The sequence below is a fragment of the Neofelis nebulosa genome, chromosome 15 (assembly GCF_028018385.1).
Source record: "Neofelis nebulosa isolate mNeoNeb1 chromosome 15, mNeoNeb1.pri, whole genome shotgun sequence".
Classification (NCBI taxonomy): Eukaryota; Metazoa; Chordata; class Mammalia; order Carnivora; family Felidae; genus Neofelis; species Neofelis nebulosa.
Genome location: NC_080796.1, coordinates 71,175,136 through 71,202,242, shown reverse-complemented (window position 1 = coordinate 71,202,242; position 27,107 = coordinate 71,175,136). Strand labels below are relative to the sequence as shown.

Sequence of the window (27,107 nt, the reverse complement as noted above, 5' to 3'; positions counted from 1 at the left end):
CACTTCCAGCCCCAGCCTTGCCTCTCGCCTCTCTCAGTGGAGGCTGCCACAGGCCAGGGGGGGATGGGGGGAGCCGAGGGGGGCACACAGCAGGACAGATGGACCGTCCCTGGTCCACCCGCCTGTTGCTTAAGGGGCGGGAGGGGAGGAGTCCTCAGGGATCCTGTTTCAACAAACGTTTCTTTCCCGAGGAGGGGAAGGAGGGGGAGAGGGGGAGAGGGACCTATTTAAAGCTACCCTGTGGCTGACTGCCTGCTCTGTCTGTTTGCCGGGGTCTCTGGCCGTCCCAGACCAGAGGTGTGAGCTTGGGATCCTCTTGGTGACCTCTCCTGTCTAGTCCCCCCAGCCACTCTGCCCCAAGATGGGCCGTGGGGTAAGTATTCCCAAAGAGAGGGGTCACTCTGTAGGGAGAAGGAGGGCTCTGTGGAGGGTAAGGGAGGCTAGAGGGAAAGAAGGTTGGGGTGAGGAGGGGTGTGAGGGGAGGAGCAGAGAGAAGCCCAGCTCTGGGGCAGCGTGAACTCGGACTGACAGTCTCTCAGGCTGCCAATGTGTCCACGGGTCCACGGGTCCACGGGTCCACGGCACTCGGGTGCCCAAGTGAACTCCTCTTCACTGCGCCCCCCAGATTAGCCCCGCAGCCCTCCACCCTACCCCCGTCTCTATCTCTGAGCCTCCCCACCTTCTAGCCAGACCCTCCTGGCCTCCCGGCCCAACCGAACTTGGCACCGTTAATGCTGCCTGCCTCTGCTACCCCCCGAAAATATCCATGCCTCTGGGAGTCCCGGGCTGAGAGGATGGGGGTCCAGTCTGAGGTTGGAGAGGCCAGGAGGGCTGGCTCCCGAGTCACCAAGCGGCCCCGACACCAGCTCCAGGGTCCCTGAATTGCCAGCAGCTGGGAGGGCCGTGGGGCAGAACAGCGATGCGGGCCCCAGCCCCAGCCCAGCACCCCTCCCGCTGCCCTGGGCTTTGAGCACTTTCCCAGAGCTGCCTGTACCCCCTCAGCCCACCCCTGCCCATGACATTCTGCAGCCCTGGGAATGCCAAGGGGGAAGATTAACAACCGTGGAGTGGTGGGGGGGGGCAGGGACGGGGCCCTGAATTCTTGGAAATGCAATTTCCATATGGAGAGAAGTCACCCAATCCCTTTACACACTGTGCCTGGCTGCTTTCCTTTTGTGGAATCCTGGCTGGAGAGAAGGGGTCTGGGGAGAAACAGAGGAGGGTGCTGAGGAAAGGGGGTGCCTGTGGGGAGAAGTGGGGGAGCTTCTGGGCCCAGGGAGGGGTCAGGGAAGGACATGTTATTGCACTGAGCTTAGCAGCTGGGAAAACTCCGGGCTTGGACGCCAGGGTTCCCGAGCTGGGGTAGGAGCTATAAATAGAACCAGCGTGTGCGCGCGCGCGTGTGTGTGTGTGTGTGTGTGTGTGTGCGGGTGTGTGTACGTGTGCCTGTGGCACACGTGTTCTCCACAGGCCAGAGCGGATGCAGATACTCATGGGCGAGCACCTAGGTTTCCATCTCAACAGGCCAACTTGCAAACAGGCCTGCAAGCATGTGTGAGCGTCGATGTCACGTTGTGTGGATGAGGGAGGGTCTGCGAGGAGCTGCCTGTGAGCTGTGGGGGTCACCGAGCAGGAAGTCACGCCCAGGGGAAGATACCCGATCTGAGGACCCTCAGCTGCACTGGGGAGAGGGGAAGCTACCCGCCATGCTCCCTCATCCCCCCACCCCACGTGGAGAGAACCAGGGGAGGCGGCCCTCTCCCCAGCTCTACCTTAGAACACGAGGTCCTGCTTGGGAAGCAATTTGACCTTGACTTCTTCAGCTGCCGAGGGTCTGTGCCTCTCCCCCCAGCATCCCTGGAGCCCCCCGCCCCCCGCCCTCCACCCCAGCAATTGTGCACAAGTTGGGGAGCAGATCTGGTTCTGCTCGGAGGGAGAGATTGGGCGAAATCGGGAGTCTTAGGGCTGGAGCTCAGAGTTCAACCTGCCAGGAGACCCCGTGGGAAGGGAAAGCCCCCCCTTACCGCACCCCTGCTACAATTCCTTGTGCCTCCCGTCTCTCCCCCCCCCCCCCCCCCCCCGTAGCGCCACTACAGAGCGAGGCCTAACCCTCGCCCTGTGCCCTGTGGCCATGAAGGGCAGCGTGGGAGCTGGGGGAAGGGACGGAGGGAGGGAGCCCAGCCCGCTCCAGCTGCCACCACGAGGCTGCGGTGGGGGGAGCGTGGCTGATTTCCAGCTGCCCCCACTCTGTCCCAGCCTCTGGCTCTCTCAGAAAGAACTCTCTGTTCTCCTTCAGCATTCAAGACCCAGAGAGGGGGACTTGTCATTGGGGGGGGCAGCAGAGAGGGGGGGTCCTCGCTTCCTCTCTTTCTTTCTTGCCTGGGCAGCCCGCTGGCCCCAAATCTCTGCAGGCTCCTGGCTGCAGGGCTGGAGATCCTTGCCAGGACGGGTGGGGGAAGGGGCAGTGTGTCCCAAGCTCTGTGCCTGCCGTGGGTGGGAACCGAGGGGAAGGGGTGCTGCGTGGAACTGCCCAGCCCGAGCACCATGCGACACGCCCTCAGGTGCATGGGCACTTTAACTTCACAGATGTCATTTCACGTCTGAATGTACAGAAATTCTCTGGGCTCTGCTTTTCTGCCCCAGCCCCACCCCCACCGCCACTCTGCCCAGGCCCTGTTCCTACCCCTGAAGCTCTGGAGGGTCACCTTGAAGATGGTCTGGCCTCATCTCTTGTCTCTGCTCCCTTTGCTGCCTTTCGTCCATTCCCCAGTTCTGTTCCACCAAGCGGACCTGGTGAACCCAAAGGACCTCAGTCCATTCAGTTAAATGAGCCCTCTTTGGTCTTCTGGGCCGGGAGACGGAGAACCTTCCGCGAGCCCTTCCCCTCTCCTGTGGGCTGCTTCAGTCTCCCCAAGATGATCAGCCTTCAGGAAGCCCAAAGTGTGCTTGATTCACGGAAACAAACGAATGCAAGGTGGACAAGGGCGTCCACCTCGCCCTGAGCTCGCCGCCCTGCTCCTGATTTCACCGGGCCCTCTGCTACGCCTCCAGGTGTTGGATTCATGAACGCCTGTGATGAGGGCAGCTGTCACATTCCCCAGATGGCTCCTGACTCTTTGATGGGGGGGGGGGGGGGGCGGGGAATGCATGATCCCAGCAGTGAAACTGCTCTGTGTGAGGCCGTAATAGATACAAGCCTTTACACATTTGTCCAGGACCCGTGGAGCGGACACCGCAGGGGAGCCCTGATGTACACGGTGGACCCCGGGTGATAATGACGTGCCAGCGCAGGTTCACGATTGCAACAAATGCGCCACTCTGGCGGGGGGGGGGATGTTGACAGTGAGGACAATAGCACGTGTGGGGGCGGGGGGGATGGGAGAACTCTGTGTACATTCTGCTCAATTTCGCAGTGAGTCTAAAACTGCCTTTTAAAAGAAAAGGCTGCCTTTTAAAAATGCACACTATCCTGCAAAACAGGACAAGTATGTTGGCTCTAGATGCCATCCAGGTGTCCAGTCTTTACGAAAAAATGAATTACACCGTAGCGTAGACAAGCTCACTCCTGAAAGCCTCGCACGGCCTCAGGGGCCAGTGGAGAAGGAGGCAGGGGACAGAAGTCAAGCCTCCCTCTAGGACAAGGACACGTGGCCCTGAGGGATGTGGGGGCAGGGGAGGGGAGGGAGTGAGAAGGCAGTGTCATGGCCCCCCAGCCCCTTCCCAGCCCCTCCCCCATCATCCCAGCCAGCCCCCCACCCCGCCCCGGAAGGACAATCGCCCAGCTCTTCCCCAGAAGCCCCTGTGAGACCCCGGAAGCCTGGCGGTGGTGAGAACACCACAGACCATGCAGAGGAAGGGGGACACAGGCTCACGAGGCTCTAGTTAAAAATGTTCGTGTGATTTCACGAGGGCGGGGTGGGGGGGGACCCCAAGAATGCCGGGACCCGAGGGTTACACACGTTTAGTTTTAGATGTAATCTCAGAGACGATTTCCTGTATTTTGGACAACGGGGCCCAGTTCCTTCATACCCGGTTGTGCCTTGGGGCCTCATGTTGCGCGCACTCTTGCTCAGCAGCGGGCAGGCCACTGCCCAGCCGGATGGAGAGGGTCCCCGGCACACTTCGTGTCCCCGTTCCCCGGGCTCATGCTGACCCTCCAACCGTTGGCTCCTCTCAGCGGGCGCATCAGCCCTGCTCGTACCATTTCCAGCCCCACCCCCTGACCCTATGCTCCCCATCTCCTGCAGACCCTTCCCTGCCCCGACCCCAGCCCTGGCCACTGCCTTCCAGAATTCTAAATAGCTTTAGATGGTAGCTTTTTAAAGTTTCTGTTTTGTTTAGTATCCGGCTGCGGGGTTCGCTCAACAAACAGAACCTTAGCCAAAGCCCAATAGTAAGGAGCTGAGAGCGAGGTCCTGAGTTCTGAGCCCCTCGGCCTTCCCTGAAATCCCCACATAGGGCCCGTGAGCCCGCCCGTGGTTTGCAAACGGAGCGCCCAGGGTCCCCTCCGCCCTCCACCCTTTCCTCCCCCGGGCTCATCACTGCCTTTGGGCCCCCTGCCCCCAGCCCGGTGGGAATAGAGGCTCTAGCCTCTGGCCTCCTTGACTCTCTGGGTTCTCCCCCCGCCCCAGGCCGGCCGTGAGTACTCGCCCGCGGCCACCACGGCGGAGAATGGAGGCGGCAAGAAGAAGCAGAAAGAGAAGGAGCTGGATGAGTTGAAGAAGGAGGTGGCCATGGTGAGGGCCGCGGCCCCCCGAGGGCTGTGGAAAAGGGGTCCCAGCGCACCTGCAGAAGGCTTTGCCGCCCCTCCCGTGCCCCCCGCTTCAGCCCCGAGCCCCTCGGCGCTCACAGGCGTTCTAGACACGATGCTCAGCCTCCTGCCCCCGAGTAACTCGACTTCCCTCCTCAGGACGACCACAAGCTGTCCTTGGATGAGCTGGGCCGCAAATACCAAGTGGACCTCTCCAAGGTGAGCGGCGGGGCTGGGAGTGAGGGCGCCAGGCAGCCCGTGGGTAGGAGGGGCCTCAGAGCTGGAATCCTGTCCTCTGCACCCACGAGGAAACTGAGGCCCAGAGTCCAGTGACTACTGGGGCCCAAGCCAGACCTAGAACCCGGATTCCCTGCCCTTCTCCTGGGAACCCGTTAGCCAGGCCCCCGGGGGCACCCTCCAGGCAGGGCTCGTCGTCCGCCCCGGGCAGCTCCGATGACACGTGTCTCAGGAGAAGTGACCTCCGTGAAATGCTAACCCCTCACTGCCCTCACGGTAACCTGTGCGCCCACGGTGCACGCGACGCCTAATGTCCACTTCCCTGATCCTCACAAGACCTAGGGGTTGGGTGCTGTAGACCTGTGTGTGACGGCAAGGGCTCTCGTGGAGGGGGACGAGCTTCCCACCGTCACAGAAAATAGCAAGCGGCGCAGTCAGATTACCAAGCCCACCATTTTGAAAGACAAAGCGTCAGTCAAAACTGTAGTGGGTGCGTACCTCCTCCCAGAGGCCCTCCCTGACTTCTTCCCTTTTGAAAATTCTTCGCCTTTGCCTTTCTTCTTCTTTTTTGTTTATTTTTGAGAGAAAGAGACAGAGAGAGAGAGAGAGAGACAGACAGAGAGAACACGATCGGGGGAGGGGCAGAGAGAGAGAGAGAGAGGGAGAGAGAGACAGAGAGAACACGATCGGGGGAGGGGCAGGGAGAGAGAGAGAGGGAGAGAGAGAACACGATCGGGGGAGGGGCAGGGAGAGAGAGAGAGGGAGAGAGAGACAGAGAGAACACGATCGGGGGAGGGGCAGGGAGAGAGAGAGACAGAGAGAACACGATCGGGGGAGGGGCAGAGAGAGAGAGAGGGAGAGAGAGACAGAGAGAACACGATCGGGGGAGGGGCAGAGAGAGAGGGAGAGAGAGACAGAGAGAACACGATCGGGGGAGGGGCAGAGAGAGAGAGAGAGAGGGAGAGAGAGACAGAGAGAACACGATCGGGGGAGGGGCAGAGAGAGAGAGAGAGAGGGAGAGAGAGACAGAGAGAACACGATCGGGGGAGGGGCAGGGAGAGAGAGAGAGGGAGAGAGAGACAGAGAGAACATGATCGGGGGAGGGGCAGGGAGAGAGAGAGACAGAGAGAACACGATCGGGGGAGGGGCAGGGAGAGAGAGAGAGAGGGAGAGAGAGAATTCCAAGCAGGCTCCACCTGTCAGCACCAAGCCCCACATGGGGCTCGAACCCACGAACCGTGAGATCGTGACCAGAGCCGAAGTCAGACGCTCAATCAACCAAGCCACCCAGACGCCCCTCTTTATTTTTCTTAAGGATCTGGCAGTGACGACTATTTATCGTGTATCGCTTCACCAGGTCATAAGCTCCACGGGGCAGGGACTTCACGGGTCACGTCCAGCTCTGGATCCCCAGAGCTGGCGACAGAGCCCGGCATGTAGTAGGCATTCAGCTCACACTTAGGAGACTGATGAGTGCACAGATAGAAAGACAACCACGTGGCCCCTGTCCCCAAGCCGCTCAAAGTCTGGCGGCAGGAAAGAAGGTGACACAGAATTCCCACGCCCCGTGTGGAGCGCGGTTCTAGAACAGTGTGTGGGCGACACCGGGTGCAGAGAGAGACGTCTGAACCAGCCTGGCGCTCGCGGAGCAGGGCCGGGCGAGCCTCTGGGGGAAGCGACAGATGGTTCAGAGCCGTGTGACGCTGAGGGTCAGCACACCGGCCGTTTCTCCTGGCTGAAAAGGGGAATCTGAAGGAAGACAGGTGGTGGGAGGAGCCAGTTCAGAGGCCTCTCCGGGCAGCCTTACCCAGGCTCCCTCCGGAGGAGGTACCACGGCCCTCACCAGCGAGTATCTCAACCCGAGGATGCCCAGAGTTGGGGCCACAGTCTGAATCTTCCTTGGGCTTCGAGGCCTCCAGCGCTCACTGCAAATGCCACCTCCCCGGTGTGACCTCTCCTGATGGTCCCCCACCCTTTCCGACCGGGTGGGATTTTTCTCTCCACCCGGACGTTGTTCCCCTGCCCGGGAGCAGGTGCAGGGAAGCGGTGAGGAGGTGCTCACACGCCTGTCCGTGCCTCCCTCAGGGCCTCACCAACCAGCGGGCCCAGGACATTCTGGCTCGGGATGGGCCCAACGCCCTCACCCCGCCCCCGACCACCCCTGAGTGGGTCAAGTTCTGTCGCCAGCTCTTTGGGGGCTTCTCCATCCTGCTGTGGATCGGGGCCATTCTCTGCTTCCTGGCCTATGGCATCCAGGCCGCCATGGAGGATGAACCATCCAATGACAACGTGAGCCTGCACGCCCGACCCCTGGGCCCACCACCCGTGGCTCTGTCCTTCAGGCCCGAATCCCAGTAGAAGTGGGGGCAGGGAACAAGGCCCTCACATCACAGCCCCGCGGGCCCCTCTGCCCTTTAGGCTGAAAGGGGGTGAGGCTTCTTTGTATATCTGTAAGCACACACACGCACACACATCCGTGAATGAGACAGCCCCTCCCTGTCCTTCCCACCTCCGTGGGCTTGTCTGCATCCCTGGGCATCAGGTGGAGAGGCCTGGTCCTGGGAACTCCCTACGACCCTCCCCGCCCCTTCCGTTTCTTAGGAAGGAGCCTGGAGGGGGAGGTTGGGGAGAAGGTCTTCTGCCATTCCCACACCCGGTCACGGACAAAGGCGGCCCCGAATGCCCACCTGAGGGGCAGCTGGCCTTCCCGGGCTGGGAGAAGAGCAAGTCCCTCAAACCTCTCTCCTTCCAGCTCTACCTGGGTGTGGTGCTGGCAGCCGTGGTCATCGTCACCGGCTGCTTCTCCTACTACCAGGAGGCCAAGAGCTCCAAGATCATGGATTCCTTCAAGAACATGGTGCCTCAGGTAGACAGCCGGACGGGGCTCCAAGGGGGGCCACGGGCTTTCTGGAAGCGTCCAGCTCCTCCCCCTCAGCACCTTGCGCTCTGAGACGGCGCTGTGGGCGGAAACACCCTCCCGCTCTCCACGCCAGGACCTAGTTTCGCTGCTGAGGGCGCAGGTGCCTTCTCCTCGAGGGGTGGAGGAGAGGGGGGAGGCCAGCACGCAGAGGAAGGTGCTGGCGGGCCGGGCGCGTCGTGAGATGCCTGGGTCCCCCCTCCACAGCAAGCCCTGGTGGTGCGGGAAGGAGAGAAGGTGCAGATCAACGCGGAGGAGGTGGTGGTGGGAGACCTGGTGGAGGTGAAGGGCGGAGACCGCGTGCCCGCGGACCTCCGGATCATCTCTTCTCACGGCTGCAAGGTGAGGAAGCCGCCAGGTGGCGGCCCGAAGGCGCAGGCCCTACAGAGCCGGGGTGGGGGCGCCCAGTTAGAGGCTGCAGGTTTGGGAGACCCAGGCCCAGTGTCCACCTGCCCCCGCGCCACCCGGCCGAACCCTGCCTCCCGTGGAGTGTTTGTGGATCGTCTCCTCGTGGCTGTGTGTCAGGCGTTTTCTTTGACATCCACTTTATGCAATCATGTCGCAGGCATTATTATGTGTCAGATGTTTTATTTACATCCACTTATGCTACTGTTTTTTTTTAAGTTTTATTTATTTATTTTGAGAGAGAGAGCATGAGCAGGGGAGGGGCAGACAGTGAGAGAGAGAGAGAGAGAGAGAGAGAGAGAGAGAATCCCAAGCAGCCTCTGCCCAGTCAGCACAGGGCCCGATGCGGGGCTCGAACTCACGAACGGTGAGATCGTGACCTGAGCTGAAATCGGGAGTCGGACGCTCAACCGGCAGAAACCCCCCCAGGTGCCCCTCCCCCACAGCTGCCCCTTTAACTCTGCCAGGCGAGTGTTCTCGTGGCGTGTGGCCGCAAGGGCGACCGTGCACGACCCTAGGCGGTTCCATTTTCTTAGCCTGTGATGTTCGAGGAGGTGCCCCCTACAGTTGTGTAACACAGAGACTCTGGTTACACGCCCCATTTTACAGATGGGTAAATGGAGGAGGTTTTGTTGGTTAGGTAACCAGCCCAAGGTCACGTAAGAAGCGAGAGCCAGGGTCCCGAACCGGGGCACGGACAGTAGCTGAGTAAACACGTGATGAGGGCCAGGGTAATGTGCCCATCGTGTCGCGGAGGTTGAGCGTGGTTGGAGTCCGGAGACAGCTGTGTGTGTACACGTGTGTCAGCCCGTCTCGTGCGCACACGCCTGCTTCCTCCGCAGGTGGATAACTCGTCTCTAACAGGCGAGTCGGAGCCCCAGACCCGCTCCCCCGAGTTCACCCACGAGAACCCCCTGGAGACTCGTAATATCTGTTTCTTCTCTACCAACTGTGTGGAAGGTGAGAAGCCGGCCCCGTGGGAGCGCCCCCGCCCAGCACCCACGGAAGGAAGGGTCCGAATCCCGAACCCCCAGGCAGGGCTGGGGGCTGCGGCCTTACCTAATTCTCGAAAGTCCTGCCTAAGGCAGAGGGAGGGGACCGAGGGGTCAGGGAGCCCTGAAGAGCAGAAGCAGTCCGTTCCAGACCGGTCCCTTCCACACACACCGTTCCACACAGGACACGCACAGACACAAACGCACACGATTGACAGCACGCACCATGCCCCAAACCAGCCTCGACTCCGAGAAGTCTTCGGTTGGACTGACTGGTTCCATTTCTCCTGATTCGGGGACTAGTTGCTTCCCTGTCTCACCCTTGCTCTGACCAGCACGCAGGCTGGGGAGGATCGAGCCAGGTGAACACCAGGCACCCCCCTCAGTTTGCCCCGTGCGCCCCATCTCTGTTCCGGGCTCTGGACATGAACCAGGGCCCACGGGAGCTTCCCGAGGTGCCACCACGTAAAGGCAGGAGCCCAAGCCTACCGGAAACCCCTCCCTCTGTGGCCGTGCCCCCTCGGAGAGAGCCCAACGGCAAGAGCTGGTGGGGACAGAGGCCTGGCCAGACCTGGGGCCTGGGACAGGCCGGAGGTGGCCGTGTGCCCCCCCCCCACTCCCTTCCTTCCCGACTCACTTCTCCCCGGGGTATTATGTCTCTCTGAGCCGCTCCCCTCCTTTAGCCAATTGGAACTCTAATGCAAATCGCCACACGTTAAATATCTTACATTTTTAATGTCCTGAGATTCTGAAACGTGCTCCACATTTGCCACAATTGGTAAACATGCCCAGTAAAATACTCGCGTTGCTTACTCTGAAATGGGCTGTGGAGAAAGGACGAGGAATGAAGGGAGCTGACGTTTGTTGAAGGCCTGCTACGTGCCAGGCCCCCGTCAGGTGCAGCACAGCCCCGACCCTTTTCGTTATGAAGGCCACCCGTCCCTGGGCGGGAAGTCAAACGGGAGTGCAAACCCACGCTTGGCCGGCTCCTACGTGCTCTTCCCTCATAGCGCTCGCCCTCCCTCTCGCTCTCCCTCTCTCTCTCTTCCTCTCGAGAGGAAGACCCAAGGGTCTACCCCTGTCTGCCTAAGGGTCGGTGACCGCCTGGCTCCTTCTGTGCGGTCCCAGGCCCAACGTTGAGAGAGAAAATCTTAAGGCCACACGGAAAACCCGTAACAGGTGCTTTCCTCCGTGCCCGTCGTATCCTTCCGGATCATAACAAGCCGGAGACTGATTTCACCGAAATACCGACGCTGTTTTTATTTCATTCGTTTCATTCTTCCTCCATTTGAATTCTGGGGTTTACCCGCAAGGTCTCCCCTCGGGGCCCAAGGACAAGAGGAAATGAGTTGCGGTTGGCGGGGGCTGGGACGGGCAGTCTGCGCAGGGGGAAGATGGCCACCCACGGGGGGTACGGCCTCCCGGGGGCGGCCCACGGGACCGGAGTCTGAGGCTCGTTTCCTCTGCAGCGGCCTTCCTTTTCCAGTTCCGGGCTCCCCTCTATGTTGCAGGCACGGCCAGGGGCATCGTGATTGCCACAGGCGACCGGACAGTGATGGGCCGCATAGCCACGCTGGCCTCAGGCCTGGAGGTCGGGCGGACACCCATCGCCATGGAGATCGAACACTTCATCCAGCTGATCACGGGGGTGGCCGTGTTCCTGGGGGTCTCCTTCTTCGTGCTCTCCCTCATCCTGGGCTACAGCTGGCTGGAGGCGGTCATCTTCCTCATCGGCATCATCGTGGCCAATGTGCCTGAGGGTCTGCTGGCCACTGTCACCGTGAGTGGGTCAGGCTGAGCGCCACCGGGGGAGGGTCTCGCCACCCTTTTCCTCAAGGGGCTTGCCGTTTCTCAGCGATGTTTTCGCTGCCAGCCCCCAAAGTCACTTATCAGATTCCCGTTTAATGGATGGCTCAGAGTTGGAGCCTGAAAAATCTCGGGAAGGACTGCGCCTCGGCTCGCCGTCTCTCTCCCTGGGGCGCGAGGCAGCCACCCCGCTCACCCCCGACGTGCTAGCCGCTGCGGGCTGCGGCTCACCCCGGCCAACCGTGCCATAAAGCCTCCCCCAAAGGTCACCGGTGGCTAAGTGGCAAGCCCGGTGCCCTTTCCTCAGCTCCCTTCCTTGACTCTGCCGCGGAAACGGGTACCGCTGTCCACCCCCTGGAATTCTCCCCTCCACTGGGCACCGCGACGCGTCGCTTTTCCGGTTCTCCTCTGCCCCCTGCGCGGTCTCCTCCTGCTCCCCCCGACCCTGATTCTCAGGCCTCGAGCTCTGCTCTCCACCCCCACCCCAGGCGCCACACCCCATGCTGTGCCAGCGGCTGTCACACCCCTTCGCCCAGCTCTGCGCTGGCCTGCTCTGGACCCCGGGCCGCGCAGCCTCGCTTCCCCGAACGCGCCCCTTGGTCTCAGCCCGGCACGGCCGAAATCGAATCCCTCCGCCACCGGCGTGTAGATCCCACCTGGTGTTGGCGGAGCGGGACCCCTGGGCCGGGGCGAGGTCACCACACGCCGGGCTCCAGGCTCAGCCCCGCTTCCTCCCCTCCCTCTCAGGTGTGTCTGACCCTGACCGCCAAGCGCATGGCGCGCAAGAACTGCCTGGTGAAGAACCTGGAGGCGGTGGAGACGCTGGGCTCCACCTCCACCATCTGCTCGGACAAGACGGGGACCCTCACCCAGAACCGCATGACCGTCGCCCACATGTGGTTCGACAACCAGATCCATGAGGCCGACACCACCGAAGATCAGTCCGGTGATTGGGCGCTCCGAGGGGGCGAGGGGCCGGAGGACGGCCAGGGCGCCCACGCGGCCGCGAGGCGGGGAGGGGGCGGACGAGGGACGAGGGCCCTGAGCCGCGCGCCCGCTTCTCCCTCCCTGCCTCCCAGGGGCCACTTTTGACAAGCGATCCCCCACGTGGACGGCCCTGTCTCGGATTGCCGGTCTCTGCAACCGCGCTGTCTTCAAGGCCGGGCAGGAGAACATCTCTGTGTCGAAGGTGGGGCGCCTCCGCACCAGCCCACCTTGCTGAAGCCCAGCTCCCCCTCTCACACCCTCCGACGGCCTCGGGGTGTGGTGGGGGGGGGGGACTTGGGTGCCCTCCTCCCTCGGCCCAGGTGACCCTGAATTCTCCTCCGGCAGCGGGACACAGCCGGCGACGCCTCCGAGTCAGCTCTGCTCAAGTGCATCGAGCTGTCCTGCGGCTCCGTGAGGAAGATGAGGGATAGAAACCCCAAGGTGGCGGAGATCCCCTTCAATTCCACCAACAAGTACCAGGTCCGGTCGGGCACCAGCACGGGGGCGGGGAGGGGGCCGAAATGAGGGGGGCGCGCAAGACCTAGGAAGGGTGGGAGCCTCGGCCGCGTCCTTCGCCCCGGCCTCGTCCCCCAGGAAAGCCGCGGTGACCCATGTCTGGTTGCAATGACCCCCTCTGACTTCCAAACTTCCATTCCTCACTACAGCCCGTCGCCCTCCCAGCTCCGGCCCCAGCCTCCCAACCCGCCCAGCGGCACCCCCGAAATTGCCTCAGGGTACCCCTCAGGCCGCAGGCATCTGTTCAATGCCAAGAACTCCCCGCCTAAGCACACTGAGGCCAGCCTGGCGGCAGGTGCCGCCCCCCCACGCCAGCACAGTGCCTGTCTTAGCTGGTGTGGGCAAACATTTGTTAGGTGAATGAATGTCCTAGGGGAAGAGGACGCTCAGTTTACAGGGCTGGGACGGTGAGGCCCCAACTCCCCTTCGCACGCAGAGGCCCTCCCTCTGTTGACAATGGTTGATGGATCAGGGGTTATCTTATTAGGGGAGGTGTCCCTAGCAGCCTCTGCAGTCCCAGGACCAGGGACGAGTATGGCCCCCTCTGTAACCACCTGTCCTCCCTCCAGCTGTCTATCCACGAGCGGGAAGACAGCCCCCAGAGCCACGTGCTGGTGATGAAGGGAGCCCCGGAGCGCATCCTGGACCGGTGTTCCACCATCTTGGTGCAGGGCAAGGAGATCCCTTTGGACAAGGAAATGCAAGACGCCTTTCAGAACGCCTACATGGAGCTGGGCGGGCTGGGGGAGCGCGTGCTGGGTGAGAGGCCAAAGCCGGGAGCGGGGCCCAGAAGGGTGTCCGGGCCTCAGTGGTTTCCCCGGGGCGGGGGCTCTGGGGACAGCCAGGCGGGCACCTGGTCGCACTCACTCTTCCCTCCTGCCCGCCTCAGGGTTTTGTCAGCTGAATCTGCCCTCTGGGAAGTTCCCTCGCGGATTCAAATTTGACACAGACGAGCTGAACTTTCCCACGGAGAAGCTCTGCTTCGTGGGGCTCATGTCCATGATCGACCCTCCCCGGGCTGCCGTGCCGGACGCCGTGGGCAAGTGTCGCAGTGCGGGCATCAAGGTACGCCCTCCCTCCCTCCCCCCCGTCCTCCAACGCCGAAGGTCAAGGGCCTGCAGGGGCTGCTGCCTCGAGGACACCCAGGCCACGGGTGGCCGCCTTCCCACGGACCCGGAGGGGAAGCTGTCCATCTGCCCGGAGCTCTCGCTCTGGTCCCTCTTGGTCAAGGTAACCATGCACATCGCCTCCCTCTCTCATTCTACTCTGATTTTGAGCCCATCTGGCACTCGTGCTTCGGACACCTGGCTGTCCAACTTCCCGACTAATGTCCACGCTCTCTAGCATTTGGGGTGGGATTAGCAGGCTCTTGTGGGCGCCCACTCCCTCCCCACGCCCCCAGCGACTGGCTCTCGTCCTCATCCCCCAAACACACCCCTCCTGGACCCTCGTGTCCAACTGCAAGTGCTCCCCAGGGGCCACTCCTTCCTCTGTGCCTCGTTCGTTCTTCATTCTGCAAATATTTATCGTTTACCCCCTGCGGACCAGGCAGTGTTCAAGGTGCCCGAGTTCAACAAACAGACGGAAACCCTTTCCGCTTTCCTGTCTCCGAGACACCCTCCTCGCCAGCCCCTTAACCCGTCTCATCGCCAGTCATGGTGCCGCGGCTGGCTCTTCCTTTTCCGGCGTCTCGGCTAATTCCCAATCAATTCAAGCCGTCGGTCCACTGAGGGCCAGGCACTCCGCCAGGCACAGGCATTGTAAGACGAAGGAGATGTGGTGCCTGGCCTCCGGCGCTCACGGGCTCCCTGGGGAAATAAATGCCCCTACGGTTAGTCACAGAACACTCTGAGAGCTGGGGTCGTGAGCACCTACCACGGGCCAGGTACTCGCATAACGCAAACCGCCGGTCGTGTGAATCAGGCACTATTCTCAGCGCTTAACCCGTATGATCTCATTTAATCTCCGCAAGAACCTGATGCGTAAGCACCGGTTTTTTCCTTTCGAACAGAAGAGGGGAGCTGAGGCACGAAGGAACGTGCTCATAAGAGGTAGAGCCGGGTTTGACCCAAGGCAGCCCTCCCTTTCCTAACTACCACACTGAAGCGCGCGCGTGTGTGTGTGTGTGTCCGTAAAGGGTTTCTCAACCCCGTAACCGCTCTGTCTCTGAGGGAGGCGTCGTTATCCCCGTTTAAAAATAAAACAAGCTGAGACTCAGAGGGGGTAAGTCGCTTTCCCGAAATAAATCTGCCAGTAAGGGCCGGATCAGGTATGTGAAGCATGGTACACGGCCTGGAAAGCCATGCTCCTGCTGGTGAGGCTGCCTCTGGCCACGATCGGTGCCGTCACGGAGGCCGGGGGACGGATCCCCCAGGGAACTCTGAGCAGGGAGCAGTTAATTCTGCTTCAGAGAACTGGACAATGTTTTTACAGAGCGCACGATATTTGATCTGGGCCTCGAAGGCTGGAGTGTCTTGTGAGGCAGGGAGAGGAAGGCTGTCAAGGTCAGAGACAGTGCGTGCCCTGATGGCGTCAGCCTGCACGTGGGGTGCAGGTGTGGGGGGAGGCGAGAGGCACAGGAGACTGGGAGGTTGGGCCGAGGCCATTTGGAAGGACTTTGCCTAAATGCCCGACTTGGGCTTCATCCTGCAGTCCCCAGAGAGCACAGGCGTCCCGGCTGATCCAGCTTTCAGGAGGCTACCCGTGCGGAGGGTCTGGATCTGGAGGAGGACGGGAGGCAAGGAGGCAGGGAGAGAGGCCGCTGCCATAGTTCAGGCAAGGGGTGAGGCCCTGAACCAGGGCGGTGGCAACGGGCTGGAGGCGAGGAGTCACATGAGAGAAATGCTTTGAGAACATAGTGACCGAGCTGGACATGGTCAGTGAGGAAGATGCAGGGGCAAAGGGACAGAATGCACAGACAGGACCGTATCGAGACGGGGACAGAGGGCAGGCTTGGCGTGCTGGTGGGAGTGCATGATGAGCTCCCTTTTGGCCTTCAGTTGGAAGCGTCCATGAGACGCCTGGGAAGAGACATCCCAGGGGAAGCTGGCCTCGGGTTAGAGCCCAGGACAGAGGGTCGGGCCCGGAGAGCAAGGCTCACCAGCACACAGGTGCAGCTGAAGGCCGGCTAGTCCGTTGCATCGTTCTGGCCGGGAAGAGAACCGGGGTCAGGGAAGGGGACAAGGATGGAACCGGGGCCACCAGTCTTGAGGCAAGGAGAGAGAGAGAGAGGAGCGAGTGAAGGAAGGGAGAGGGGGGCGTCCCAGCTCACGTGTGCTGAGTGCCCACCTGGCGCCATTTACCCTTCACGACAACTTTGGAGGGTGGGGCTCGTCCCCTCCTTGGGCCGAGACGCGGTGAAAAGACGGGTCCGAGGTGTGACACTGGGGAGGGCCGGTGTCCAAGCTCAGGCGGTGTCCATCCGCCTCCACAGCCGCCTCTTCCGCTGCACTTGGCGGCCACCCTGAGGAGGCGGGAAAGAGCCGGAAGAAGCGGGGAGGGCAACCGGGAATAATGGGGTCCATGCAGACAAGCAGGTCTCAAGGAGGGGGTGGTGGCCAGTGCCGAATGCTCAGAGGAGTCACGCGGCATAAGGACCGCAAAGATGCTGTTGTCTTCAACTGGGAGGCCCACGTGGCCTTCAGGGGGCAGGTGCAGGGGCTAGCGGGGGTGCAAGAGAAGGCAGGGGGCCTTGAAGGGGCTTCCTCCTTGGGGTCTGTGACATTTGCCCACAGACCCGCACGTGCAAATGCTTGTTCATCCGGCTCCGATCCGCTCACGCTTGTGACCGAGAGCCTCGTCACCGGCCTCTCGGATGCCAGCCACCCTCCCGAGCAGTGCCGTCCATTCTGCAAGAATCCCCTTCCTCCCCGTGGAGAAGGGGTGTCAGAGGCAGATGTACAGGCAGACGAGGGCCGGGAAGGGGGGCTGTGCCCCCTGCATCCCTCCTCTGCCCTGCTGGATGGCCTGCAGCCACAGAGTGGGCACTAAGAAAACCGTCTCCTACTCCCGGCTCCCAGGGGCCTTGAGTCACGGCCCCTTCTAAGCCTTTGTCCCTCACCGGTAGATGAGGGGGTCCTTCCAACCAGGACGGCCTCGTATCCCGTGAAATCCTAACTCCTAGACGGTCTCTGAGGCTCCTCTTCCAAGAGACCCTCGTTAATTTGTTACTCTTCGTGGAGGCTTTCCTCCACCCTGGTGAAGTATCTTTGATCCCTTAAGTACAACTTGTCACCCGCCCAACACGTGCACACACACACACACACACACACACACACAGTTGCACCATTTGGGCTGGGATCTGTGAGTCCCACCGTCTGGTGGTCTGGCCTTTTCTGACTTTGGGAAAGGAATGGGTTGGGAGGGGGTCCGAACACTGCTGTTCTTTTCTCTTTTCTCTGTCCTACCAGGTGATCATGGTGACTGGGGACCACCCGATCACAGCCAAGGCCATTGCCAAAGGTGTGGGCATTATATCAGAGGGCAATGAGACTGTGGAGGACATCGCAGCCCGGCTCAACATTCCTGTCAGCCAGGTCAACCCCAGGTGAGGCATTCCCAGGAGCCCGTCCCCCATCAACCCAGCCTGTCCCACAGAGCGCTCGAGTGTCCCCGGGGGCATTTGGATAGCTCCTCTGGGACTTTGCAGGCCTTGCCTGGGACACCTCAGTGACGGCTGCTCGGTCCTGAATGTGTCCAGGCTGTGCCACTGACTGTGTAACCCCGGAGGTGTCACCCTACCGTCCTGAGCCTCCATTCCCTCAACTACAAATTTAGGGTGCTGTCTACACTGCAGGGTGGCCATGGGGGCGAGAGGCATGTAAGAGAACTAGCACGTTGCCTAGCAACGACTGTGCTCTGTGAGGATGCCACCTCTCTTCCTCAAAGGGAGAGATGGGACAAGGAGGCCACCCATGGAGACAGGGGGAGGAGGCCCACGGCCCTGGGAGCCCGACTCGGCGGGGGCCCTGCGGCCCAGTGATGGGGGTGCGGGTGGAGGCAGGAGGCTGGCAGGGGCGCGGGGACGCAGGGGGTTCAGCCACCTCCGTCCCCGCCGTCCAGAGAAGCCAAGGCGTGCGTCGTGCACGGCTCGGACCTGAAGGACATGACGTCGGAGCAGCTGGACGAGATCCTCAGGAACCACACGGAGATCGTGTTCGCGCGGACGTCCCCGCAACAGAAACTCATCATCGTGGAGGGCTGTCAGAGGCAGGTGAGGACGACGGGGGCGCCTCGGGGGGCCCCGCCCAGCCCAGCCCCAAACCTCCCCGGGCCGGGAGGAGACTCCCGAGAGCACCCTGTCTTGAGCCCTGAGACGGCCGCCAGTTGAGGCCCCCCGAGGGTTTTAACGTCTCGGGAGGAGCCGGAGAGGGAAGGGCCGGGCGCGAGGACCTTTAGAAACAAGCGATGCTGGGAGCAGAGTGAGCTTTGGGACGGGTCCCGATGTGTCACAGTGGTGAGTTCAGTCCCTCTGTGCTTCGCCCAGGGGGCCATCGTGGCGGTGACGGGGGACGGCGTGAACGACTCCCCCGCGCTGAAGAAGGCTGACATCGGCATCGCCATGGGCATCTCGGGCTCCGACGTGTCGAAGCAGGCCGCCGACATGATCCTGCTGGACGACAACTTCGCCTCCATCGTCACGGGCGTGGAGGAGGGTGAGGGGCCACGCGGGCTGGGGTGGCGTCGGGGACGCTAAGCCGGCGCTGGCTTCCCAGGCCTCTGGACCCCAACGCAGAGCCGACGCGGGACCCCAGGCACCCGCGTGCCGCCTCGGCTCCCCTCAAACACACATTCCCCCTCTCTGGGGAACACGGGCCACCATGCTTCGAGCGCCTGGGGCGGGGAGGGGGCCCTCCCGTCTCCCTGACGCCCTCACCACCTCCCACAGGCCGCCTCATCTTTGACAACCTGAAGAAATCCATCGCGTACACCCTGACCAGCAACATCCCCGAGATCACCCCCTTCCTGCTCTTCATCATCGCCAACATCCCCCTGCCTCTGGGCACCGTGACCATCCTCTGCATCGACCTGGGCACAGACATGGTGAGGCCGGGGGTCGGAGCGGGATACGGGCGAGGCGATCACAGGCACAGGGGGGTGGAGGAGGGCAGCCAGGGCACGTGGCCAGGCTGCGACGGTCGAGGGAACAGAAGTCCGAGACCTGGACCGTAACAGCGTCTTAATAACGTTTGCTGAACTGCATCAGAGGTTCTTCCTCACTGACGGTCCTGTGCACCTGTCGCCTCCCTTCCGCTGCCCTCCTCCGCCCGCGCACCCCTCACACAGGTCCCGGCCATCTCCCTGGCCTACGAGGCGGCTGAGAGTGACATCATGAAGCGGCAGCCCAGGAACCCTCAGACGGACAAGCTGGTGAATGAGAGGCTCATCAGCATGGCCTATGGACAGATCGGTGCGGAGGGGCCCTGGGGCCCCGGGGGGACCCCGAGACAAGTCTCTGCCCAGCTGTCGGGGGAGGAGCCCCCCGCGAAATCCCAGGCCGGGGACCAGCCCCCCCCCCCCCAGGGGTCGGGGACATCCATCTCTGGCCTCACTCTGCTTCCTCCTCTGACCCAGGGCCTGTCTTTGCCCACTCCCCACAGGGATGATCCAGGCACTGGGTGGCTTCTTCACCTACTTCGTCATCCTGGCGGAGAACGGTTTCCTGCCATCACGGCTGCTGGGAATCCGCCTGGACTGGGACGACCGGTCCATGAACGACCTAGAGGACAGCTACGGACAGGAGTGGGTGAGTGGGGCCGCGAGCGGGGACACGCGGGCCGGGGAGGGCGGGCTCAGTGCCGGCAGGAGTGGTCCTCGTGGCCCACGGGGGCTGGGGGCGAAGGGCGCCTGGTGCCCGGGGCTGAGCGAGTGCCACAGCACGCTGCCCTGGGCACCTGCCCTCGCCTCTCACGCCACCCCAACTGCCCGCCCCCCTCCCAGACCTACGAGCAGCGAAAGGTGGTGGAGTTCACGTGCCACACGGCCTTCTTTGCCAGCATCGTGGTCGTGCAGTGGGCCGACCTCATCATCTGCAAGACCCGCCGTAACTCGGTCTTCCAGCAGGGCATGAAGTGAGCGCCCCCGGGCCCCCCACACCCCACCCCTCCCCCGGCAGAGTCTGCTCTCTTCCTCCCTCCTCCCGTGTGCCTCCTCCCTCTTTCCCTCCTTCGTCTCACACTCTAGTGACACCCAGCCCTAAACACGGGCGCCCTGTGCTCCCCCCCCCACGCCCAGGAAGCCCCAGTTTATGGCACCCGCCCTGTGGAATTGCGTTATCCTCATGGGGGGCTGGGAGCTGCTCGGAGTCAGGTTCGCTGCCTTCTTAGAGTGTGAGTTATCACGTGCCCGTCATCGTGTTGTGACTCAAACACATTGTCTAACCTCACAATGGCTCAATGAGATAGGTGCTATTTCCAATTTATGGACCAGAGAACCCAAAAAGGTTCCGTGACGTGCCTGAGGTCACCCAGGCGGTAAGCGTTCACCCGGGTCTGCTTCGAATGCCCAAGCTCTTGGCTACTGCCCTGGGTGGCTCGCCTGTCCCTCTGGCACCTGCTCGGTACTCAGCAATTACTCTGTGACTGTGGCATGGACGGTGGTTCGTTCTGGAGGCATCACTGCCATTCCCTTCTGCAAAGAGCGGACACGATTCCCCAAGTGAGTTTTGAGCTAATTTCTTAGCGGGGGGGGGGGGGGGGATGAGCGAGATGCCAAAACCCTGGTGAAGTTAATAGGCTTGAGATCCCGGGGAGAAGAAGGTGGAAAGTCCATTGGCTAAGTCAAGGTCACACGGCGGAAGGAGAGTCCACCAGCTGGATGGTGCGGTAAGGGGAGACCGGGAGCAGAAAATCCAAGACATGGGGTCCCCCTGTGGGGATCACATGCTGTGCTGCACACAGGCGACACAGGAAGGTGGGAACACACCGCCCAGCTGCCTCCAGCCCTCCGAGAGACAAATGGAAAAGAGAAGGGGGACTGATGATACCAACAGCCACTGGCCAGCGGCTGCCCCGCCTGGGGTCCGGGGTCCTGGGGTCCTCAGTGATGCTGGCTGCAAGATTCCAAAGCCTTACGGAGATCACCCACCTACGAGAGGGCTGTTAGGCTTCCTGAAGTTTCACTTTTAGGCAGAATCATGGGTGTGAAGGGCCATCCGTGATCCCACGCTCACAAGAGGCTCTGTTTGGAAAGCGTGTGTATTTCCAATGTTAAATGGGGAAATGGTATTCATTACTTATTAACAAATGTAGCCTGAGAGACAACAATCCATTAGAACGTGGTCAAGAAAGAATGGGAAGGATCCTTTAGTGAGTGGAAAGCTTGGGAAGTACCAGCCCCGGCCAAAAAGACATGTGGTGCGTGAGGTTTTAACAGGCTGACCAGTAATGCAACCGCACCCTGCGAACGTTCCAGAGCTATCCCGTCCCCAGCAAGCCTACGATATACGGGTACTATCTCCATGTCTCAGGGAAGGAACATGAGGCTCAGAGAGGTTCCAGAACCTCGTTTACAGCCGAAAGCTAGTAAGTGGGAGAGCTGGGACTAGACTCTGCTGTCTGACTCCAGAAACTGTTCTCAGAACCTCGCTCTATCCTGCTTTTCGGTTCCAAGACCGTGGGCATATTTCTAGCATTTCCTTTCCAGTGAGTGGACGCCTTCCTCTCTGCTAAGTGCTTTACAAAAGTTCTCCTCTTTATGGGATCTCGATCAGCAGCAACTACCGGGGCCGGGGAGGCCCTGAGAGTGTGAAAGACGTACACAAACCCTGAGGCAAAGGGCTTCCAAAGCCCCTTGCTAGGCAGACGCACTGACGCAGACCGCAGGCCAGGACCCGTGACAAGACCATACACTGCGGGAGGGCAGAAGGAAGCTTGTGTTGACCACAGCATCTCCAGCATAGAGCGCATCAACCCACACACTGGAAACGTTCATTTAATGGATGAATATATGTGTTCTGGGCAACAGTCGGAGGTGAAATCCGAAGGCAGAAAACGTAAAGAACATCTCCTTTGGTTTTGTGCAGCCTGAGAAGGGGGTGTTTGAAGACGGAGGGTGTAGGGCGACGTCTGTGATGGGTCCCGGGCATGCCTCTGCCCTTTCCACCACCAAGGGTCTCCCTGGATCTCCCCCTACGTCACCCCGCCTTCCAACACCGCCTCCTTTCTTTGTCTTTCCAGGAACAAGATTCTGATTTTTGGGCTCCTGGAGGAGACAGCGCTGGCGGCCTTCCTGTCCTACTGCCCGGGCATGGGTGTGGCCCTCCGCATGTACCCACTCAAGTGAGTGTGTCGTCAGAAGGGCCCCGGGAGGTTCTGGTCCCCAAACCCCACTTTCTGCGACCGCCCTGGGATGCCCCTGACACTCTCCCGTTTCTTTTTTTCCTGCAGGGTCACTTGGTGGTTCTGTGCCTTCCCCTACAGCCTCCTCATATTCATCTACGATGAGGTCCGAAAGCTCATTCTGCGGCGGTATCCCGGCGGTAAGCCCCCCGACCCTCATCCCTGCGCCCCGCCGCTGCACCCCACTGCTGGCCACCCCGCCCCGGGCTCCACGCCCAAAGCATTCCTACTGCGGATCCTTGCTCCTTTTCCTCATGTCCCCCAGATCCTGGGGCCCCTGGTCCTAGGAGCCTTGAGCCTGCTGAACTCCATTACTGCCAGGCCTGGGCCCACCTGACACACAGGTGGCCCTCAGGCTACTCCTTCCACCGCGACCAGAGAACAAAGAGTTGGGAGGATCCCTCCAGGTCACCTCGTCCCGCTTCCACACTTTACCGAAATGGAGAGGTGCCGAGGTGAATTTATTTGTCTGGGGTCATAAAGCAAGGACCTGGCTCTAGAACCCGGCCTCCTGATTCCTGGGCATCGACCAAGGTTTTTGTTTTGTTTTGTTTTTTCCCAACAAGCATTTTTGACCACTTACTGGAAATTGAAAATGGATGGCCCACAAGCCAAATATGACCCACGGATATCGTTTGGTCTGGTCTGCCCTTTGCTGGGTGGGTGTGTTTTTTAGTTGGTCCAATGACTGAAATTTGGAGGCTTTCACGTAAAATCCAAATTTCCGACTTCTGAAAAACCATGAGCGGCCAGCCCCACGGCCACATCTCTGCACGGCCACAATGGGCGCTTGCCCCTTTCGAAACTCATTTGTTACCCCCATGGCCCCTGAATCTTCACCCCCAGCCCACTCTGTGCCCACCCTGAACTGTGCTAAATACAAGCCTCCCTAACCCCAGGGCCCCAGCTCCCTGATTTCTTCCCCTCCCTTTCCACCCTCCTCAAGACTTCCCTGGGCCCCTGCACCAGGCCTGTGCTGCACGTGGCCGTAAGCCCCCGAGCCCGTGGAGACAGATCTCTGCCCCCCACCCCCGTGAACTCACGCCACGCCCCCCCCCCATCTCTCCCACAGGCTGGGTGGAGAAGGAGACGTACTACTGAGCCGTCTGAAGAAGGACCAGGGTCAAGGGCGCCTGGAGGGGGCTGGGGGTGGTGGTGCAAAAAGACTGGGGGGTGTCAGGGGAGGGTCCGGGAGGGAGAATGAGGCCACTCAGCAGGCTAAGTTGGGGGGAATGGGTAACTAAGCTCGGGGTGATTACCTTGCAGACCTAACTACAAACAACCGGGTTAGACCCCACACATCAGGGTCCTTCCCAGATCCCGCTCCACGCGTTCCGCTCTGTGGTCCACTTTTTCCGAGGAATTAACGGCTACCCCAGCCCTCCCTGTTCTGTCCCTGCACACCCACCTGCCATTACAACAGTTCAACACCCAAAGGCAGGGACCTGTCTGAACCAGGAGGAGGGGACCGTCTCAGATCACCAATGTCCCTTCATCTCCCCGGCCTTACCCCACTGTCCCTTCCACCGGTCCTTTGCTTCCTGCCAGACGCTGCCCCCTGCCCCCGCTGGGGATGAGACGCAGTTCCTCCTGGTGAGTGCCAGGTGTGGGGCCGGAAAGGGAAGCTGGCTGCCGAAGCCACCCATCCCCCCAGGCAAGGCTGGTTAGGAACCTCTAGGGGAGAGCTGGGCAGGGGGTTGGGAGGCGGGCGGACAGGCGGGCGGACGGACAGATACGGTAAAGGGAGCCGGGGAAGAGAGTGCCAAGGACAGGACAGCTGATGTGTGGCATCTCCAGCCCTGCGTCCTGCCCTTTTAAAGCTTCCTGCCAGCTCACATGTCGCCAGAGTAGCAGCAAAGGCAGGCCAGCTCGATCCGGAAGCTCCCTGGGATCCCACTCCCGTGCACCAGGCAGTCCCCACTGACCCCCGGCTTGTGTCGTCTGGGCCCTGGGGCCCAGGTGTCCCAGATGCTCCAGCGCTCTCCGTCCCATGCACCTGGTGACGCCCTCCCTCCATGCTGTTCCCAGAGGGACAGCGGCCAGTTCATTCCCTGCCCCAGCCACCCCCTTCCCCTTTGTGCCCATCCTGATGAACCGGCTTCATTCCAGGAATTCCCTGGCCATCAGCGGGAACCAGGGCGGAGAACTTCCAGAACCTTCCTGTCTTCCAGGGACATGCAGAATGAGCTTAGGTCGTGAGCATGGGCAGAAGCTCTGGACCACGAGAGAGCAAATGTCAGGAGGGCTGTTCCTCCCGGGCAAACTGCTTTCCTGCTAGTGATCATTTCGCCCACTTTCCAAGATGGGGAGTTAGTTTCAGGTTCCTACCGGAGGTCCTTTTCCTTCCCTTACCACCCCACCCCCAACTCCAAGACTAACAGTCTTGCCCTGCATGCGCGTCTGCCGCTTCTCTAAGCCTGGCCTAGAAGGCACTGGGAAGTTCCTGTAGACAGACACCCAGATGAACCGAGCAAGAGACACCTAAGGGGAATGTAAGGCCTAAGGCAGAAAGGAAGGCGGCCCAGAGACAGCCTCCCCAGGGGCTCTCGCCCCGCTACGCTGGAATGTCACTTGTTCAGAAGCACCTTAGCACAAGTGAGTCACGGCTTGGGGCTCGGAAACCTGATTGGAAGCCAGATGAATTTGGGCCTGATTCACCCGAGATGTGTTGACTGTGCACAAAGCTTATCTTTGCACAATCAACAAAAAGGGCACTTGTCTAGCAAAGTAAGGGCATAAACCACATCGCTGGGGGTGGCCTGTGTAGTCTACCTAAAACAATACTTTTGAAGCACTTTAGGAATATCTATGTAGACGCAGCGTGTGCCTGGGCTAATTATCATCAGTTCTCATGTGTTTGTTAAAGAAACATTTGCAAGACCTTTACTTGGTGACCTTTTTGTAAGACATTAGTTTGACATACTCCATGTGTACTTGAAAATAATAAAGTTGCATTTCTTTACGGAAGAGGAACCCCTTCTACGGCTCAGGTTTCTAGACGGAGTACTTGCCTTCCCCCCACGCTGTGGCATTGAAAGGTGTGCGGGACGTGGCCTGTGGAGGAAGCCGGAAGCCGTAAAGAGCGGGAAGGAGATGGGGAGAGGAAGGAAACGGTCTGGGGGCAGGCGATGTCAGCGGAGAGGGCCAGAGGGGAAGAAGCCAGGCTGCGAAATGACCTGGAAGAAAAGCCAGTAGAGGCCTCCGTCCTCGTGGCCGAACATACCCCGAGGGCCACAAGGGTTTGTCCAGAACAGGGAAGGACCTATGAGTCTATGGGGGCCCAGATCCTCAAGGCCACTTCTGCTTTCTCTGTTCCAGACCAAAATCAGGCCGCCGTCAGTCTGAGGGGTGGGGGAAGGGGATGGTCAAAACCAGTGAACAGTCTATACTGTAGGCAGAGCCCCGGTTCAGGTGCTGTTTAGGGGACGGAGGGAAAAGTGGCTGCAGTCCTTGAAACTGACCTAAGTAGCCGGCTCTGGAAGCCTTCGTGGGCGGGGCGTGACGGGCAGTGGGGAGGGGGTCCCCGGGAATGGGACAGGAGAAGACACCAGCACTGACAGCCCATGCCAGGATCTGGGAACGGGAGTCGGAAGTCCGTGCCTGCCACCTTCAGCTCCGCGGGCGTGGTGACAGTGACGGTGACCTTAGCGGGAGTATTACCCGCAGCTCACTCCGTGCCCTGACCGTGTCAGACCTTTGTTTGCACGGTCTCGTGTAACCCTCCCTCTGGGCCTTCCCTCTTGATAGTCCCACTGCCGGGAACACGCTTCCCGTCATTCACATGCCTGGCTTCCTCACCTCGTTCAGACGGCTCCCCAAACATTCCCTCCTCGGAAAGGCCCGCACGGAGCACCCCAATAAAATTACGCTCCCGGGAGCCCTTTCCCCATTCTCTTTGCTTTATTCATACATGCTTGCTACCTCAAGTTTAGGGAGACGATATATAGAAATGTATGCCCACAATTCAAACGTACGTAAGATTTGGTTTGCTCGACCGACTCCGGCATGCACTCGGGGATATTTTCTCTTCTGTCCACCACCTTTTTCTTTAGCACCTAAAACCATGCCTGAAACATATTGGGCAATGAAAACAGATTGGCCGGGTGACTGAAAGAACCCTCAGGATCCAGGGAGATGCACGCTGCTGTGATCTTTAATTTACAGATGAGAAAATTAGAAGGGTTGGAAAGGTCAAATTACGTCTTCAGAGTCTCCAGGATGGTGCGTATCCGAATCAGGATCTGACTCTCCGCCAGCGTGGCCCCCAGGGCCGGCCCTCTGAGCCGCCACACCACACTCTCTCTAGCCCAGAGGGCGCCTGGCCAGCCCGGTGGTTTAGGGAACCGTGGAGGCTTCGGAGGGAGTCAGGGATTCGCGCGACACGAATGTTGGTGCGGTAGGGGCTGGGCAGACACAGGTGACTAGAGACAGCCAGGCAAAGGGAGAGGACTCGGTCTTAAAGATGCTGGAGGGGGTTAAGAAGAAAGATACCGAGACTGAACAATCCACTAGAGGATTTAGTCCAAGGTGAGAGAATCTTAGCCCTGGAGGTAGTTAGGGCTGGAGGTTAAAGCCAACCTCCGATCCAGGCAGAAATGCTTTCCGCGGCATTTCCTTTTTATCCACAGAATAGGAAATGTGATGACTCACCCAGCAGAGACAGACGACAAGCTAAATATTCATCATGCTAAGAAGGCAGCAAAAAGATAGGAAAAACTGAGTAGATAGATATCAAAGGAAGACATCTGACACAAAATGAGTCTTTCAAAAACATCCTCAGCTCCAGTGTGAATTCAGTAGAGAATTGTTTTCCAAATTCCTTCAAAGAGCATCTTTAGATTACTTCCACTGTACTAGAATATAGGGGGGGGGGTAAATGGGCATTGTCCAGCCTATTTTGTGAGACAAATACAGTTTTGATAGAATTTAATAAAACATATCTTTGATGACTCCCAGCAAATCACAGAATGCAACTGCACCACATTATATGTTAAACCAAGAACTAACATGCCCTAGACAAAATGATTAGATCATCAGCTCAAAAAATGTTGAGGGGGCGCCTGGGTGGCTCAGTCGGTTAAGCGTCCAACTTGGGCTCGGGTCATAATCTCGCGGTTCGTGAGTTCGAGCCCCGCGTCGGGCTCTATGCTTAGAGCCCG

At 60.3% G+C, this 27,107-nt stretch overlaps 1 protein-coding gene and 1 long non-coding RNA gene across 2 annotated transcripts; one reads left to right on the top strand and one right to left on the bottom strand.

The window, feature by feature from the left end:
* The first annotated feature begins 239 nt into the window (after window positions 1-239).
* On the top strand, window positions 240-24,931 carry ATP1A2 (ATPase Na+/K+ transporting subunit alpha 2). The gene is made up of 23 exons (XM_058700969.1): window positions 240-373; window positions 4,632-4,736; window positions 4,910-4,969; window positions 7,073-7,276; window positions 7,740-7,853; window positions 8,112-8,246; window positions 9,152-9,269; window positions 10,813-11,081; window positions 11,855-12,053; window positions 12,187-12,296; window positions 12,440-12,574; window positions 13,180-13,369; window positions 13,500-13,675; window positions 17,020-17,156; window positions 17,672-17,822; window positions 18,096-18,264; window positions 18,498-18,652; window positions 18,896-19,019; window positions 19,210-19,355; window positions 19,550-19,680; window positions 21,787-21,888; window positions 21,997-22,088; window positions 23,021-24,931. Exons 1-23 carry the CDS (start codon window positions 362-364, stop codon window positions 23,047-23,049), a joined length of 3,063 nt encoding a protein of 1,020 aa, XP_058556952.1. The 5' UTR covers window positions 240-361; the 3' UTR covers window positions 23,050-24,931.
* Window positions 14,550-17,022, bottom strand: LOC131495827 (uncharacterized). Its single transcript, XR_009254139.1, has 2 exons — window positions 15,913-17,022; window positions 14,550-15,815 (listed from the first exon to the last, which is right to left on the bottom strand). It is a non-coding gene; the product is annotated as an uncharacterized LOC131495827 (long non-coding RNA).
* Window positions 24,932-27,107: the final 2,176 nt, after the last annotated feature.

Coding starts and splice junctions, on each gene's coding strand:
- ATP1A2 (XM_058700969.1), top strand. Junction 13,676..17,019: donor GTCGCAGTGCGGGCATCAAG/GTACGCCCTCCC, acceptor CTGTCCTACCAG/GTGATCATGGTGACTGGGGA. Junction 21,889..21,996: donor CTCCGCATGTACCCACTCAA/GTGAGTGTGTCG, acceptor TTTTTCCTGCAG/GGTCACTTGGTGGTTCTGTG.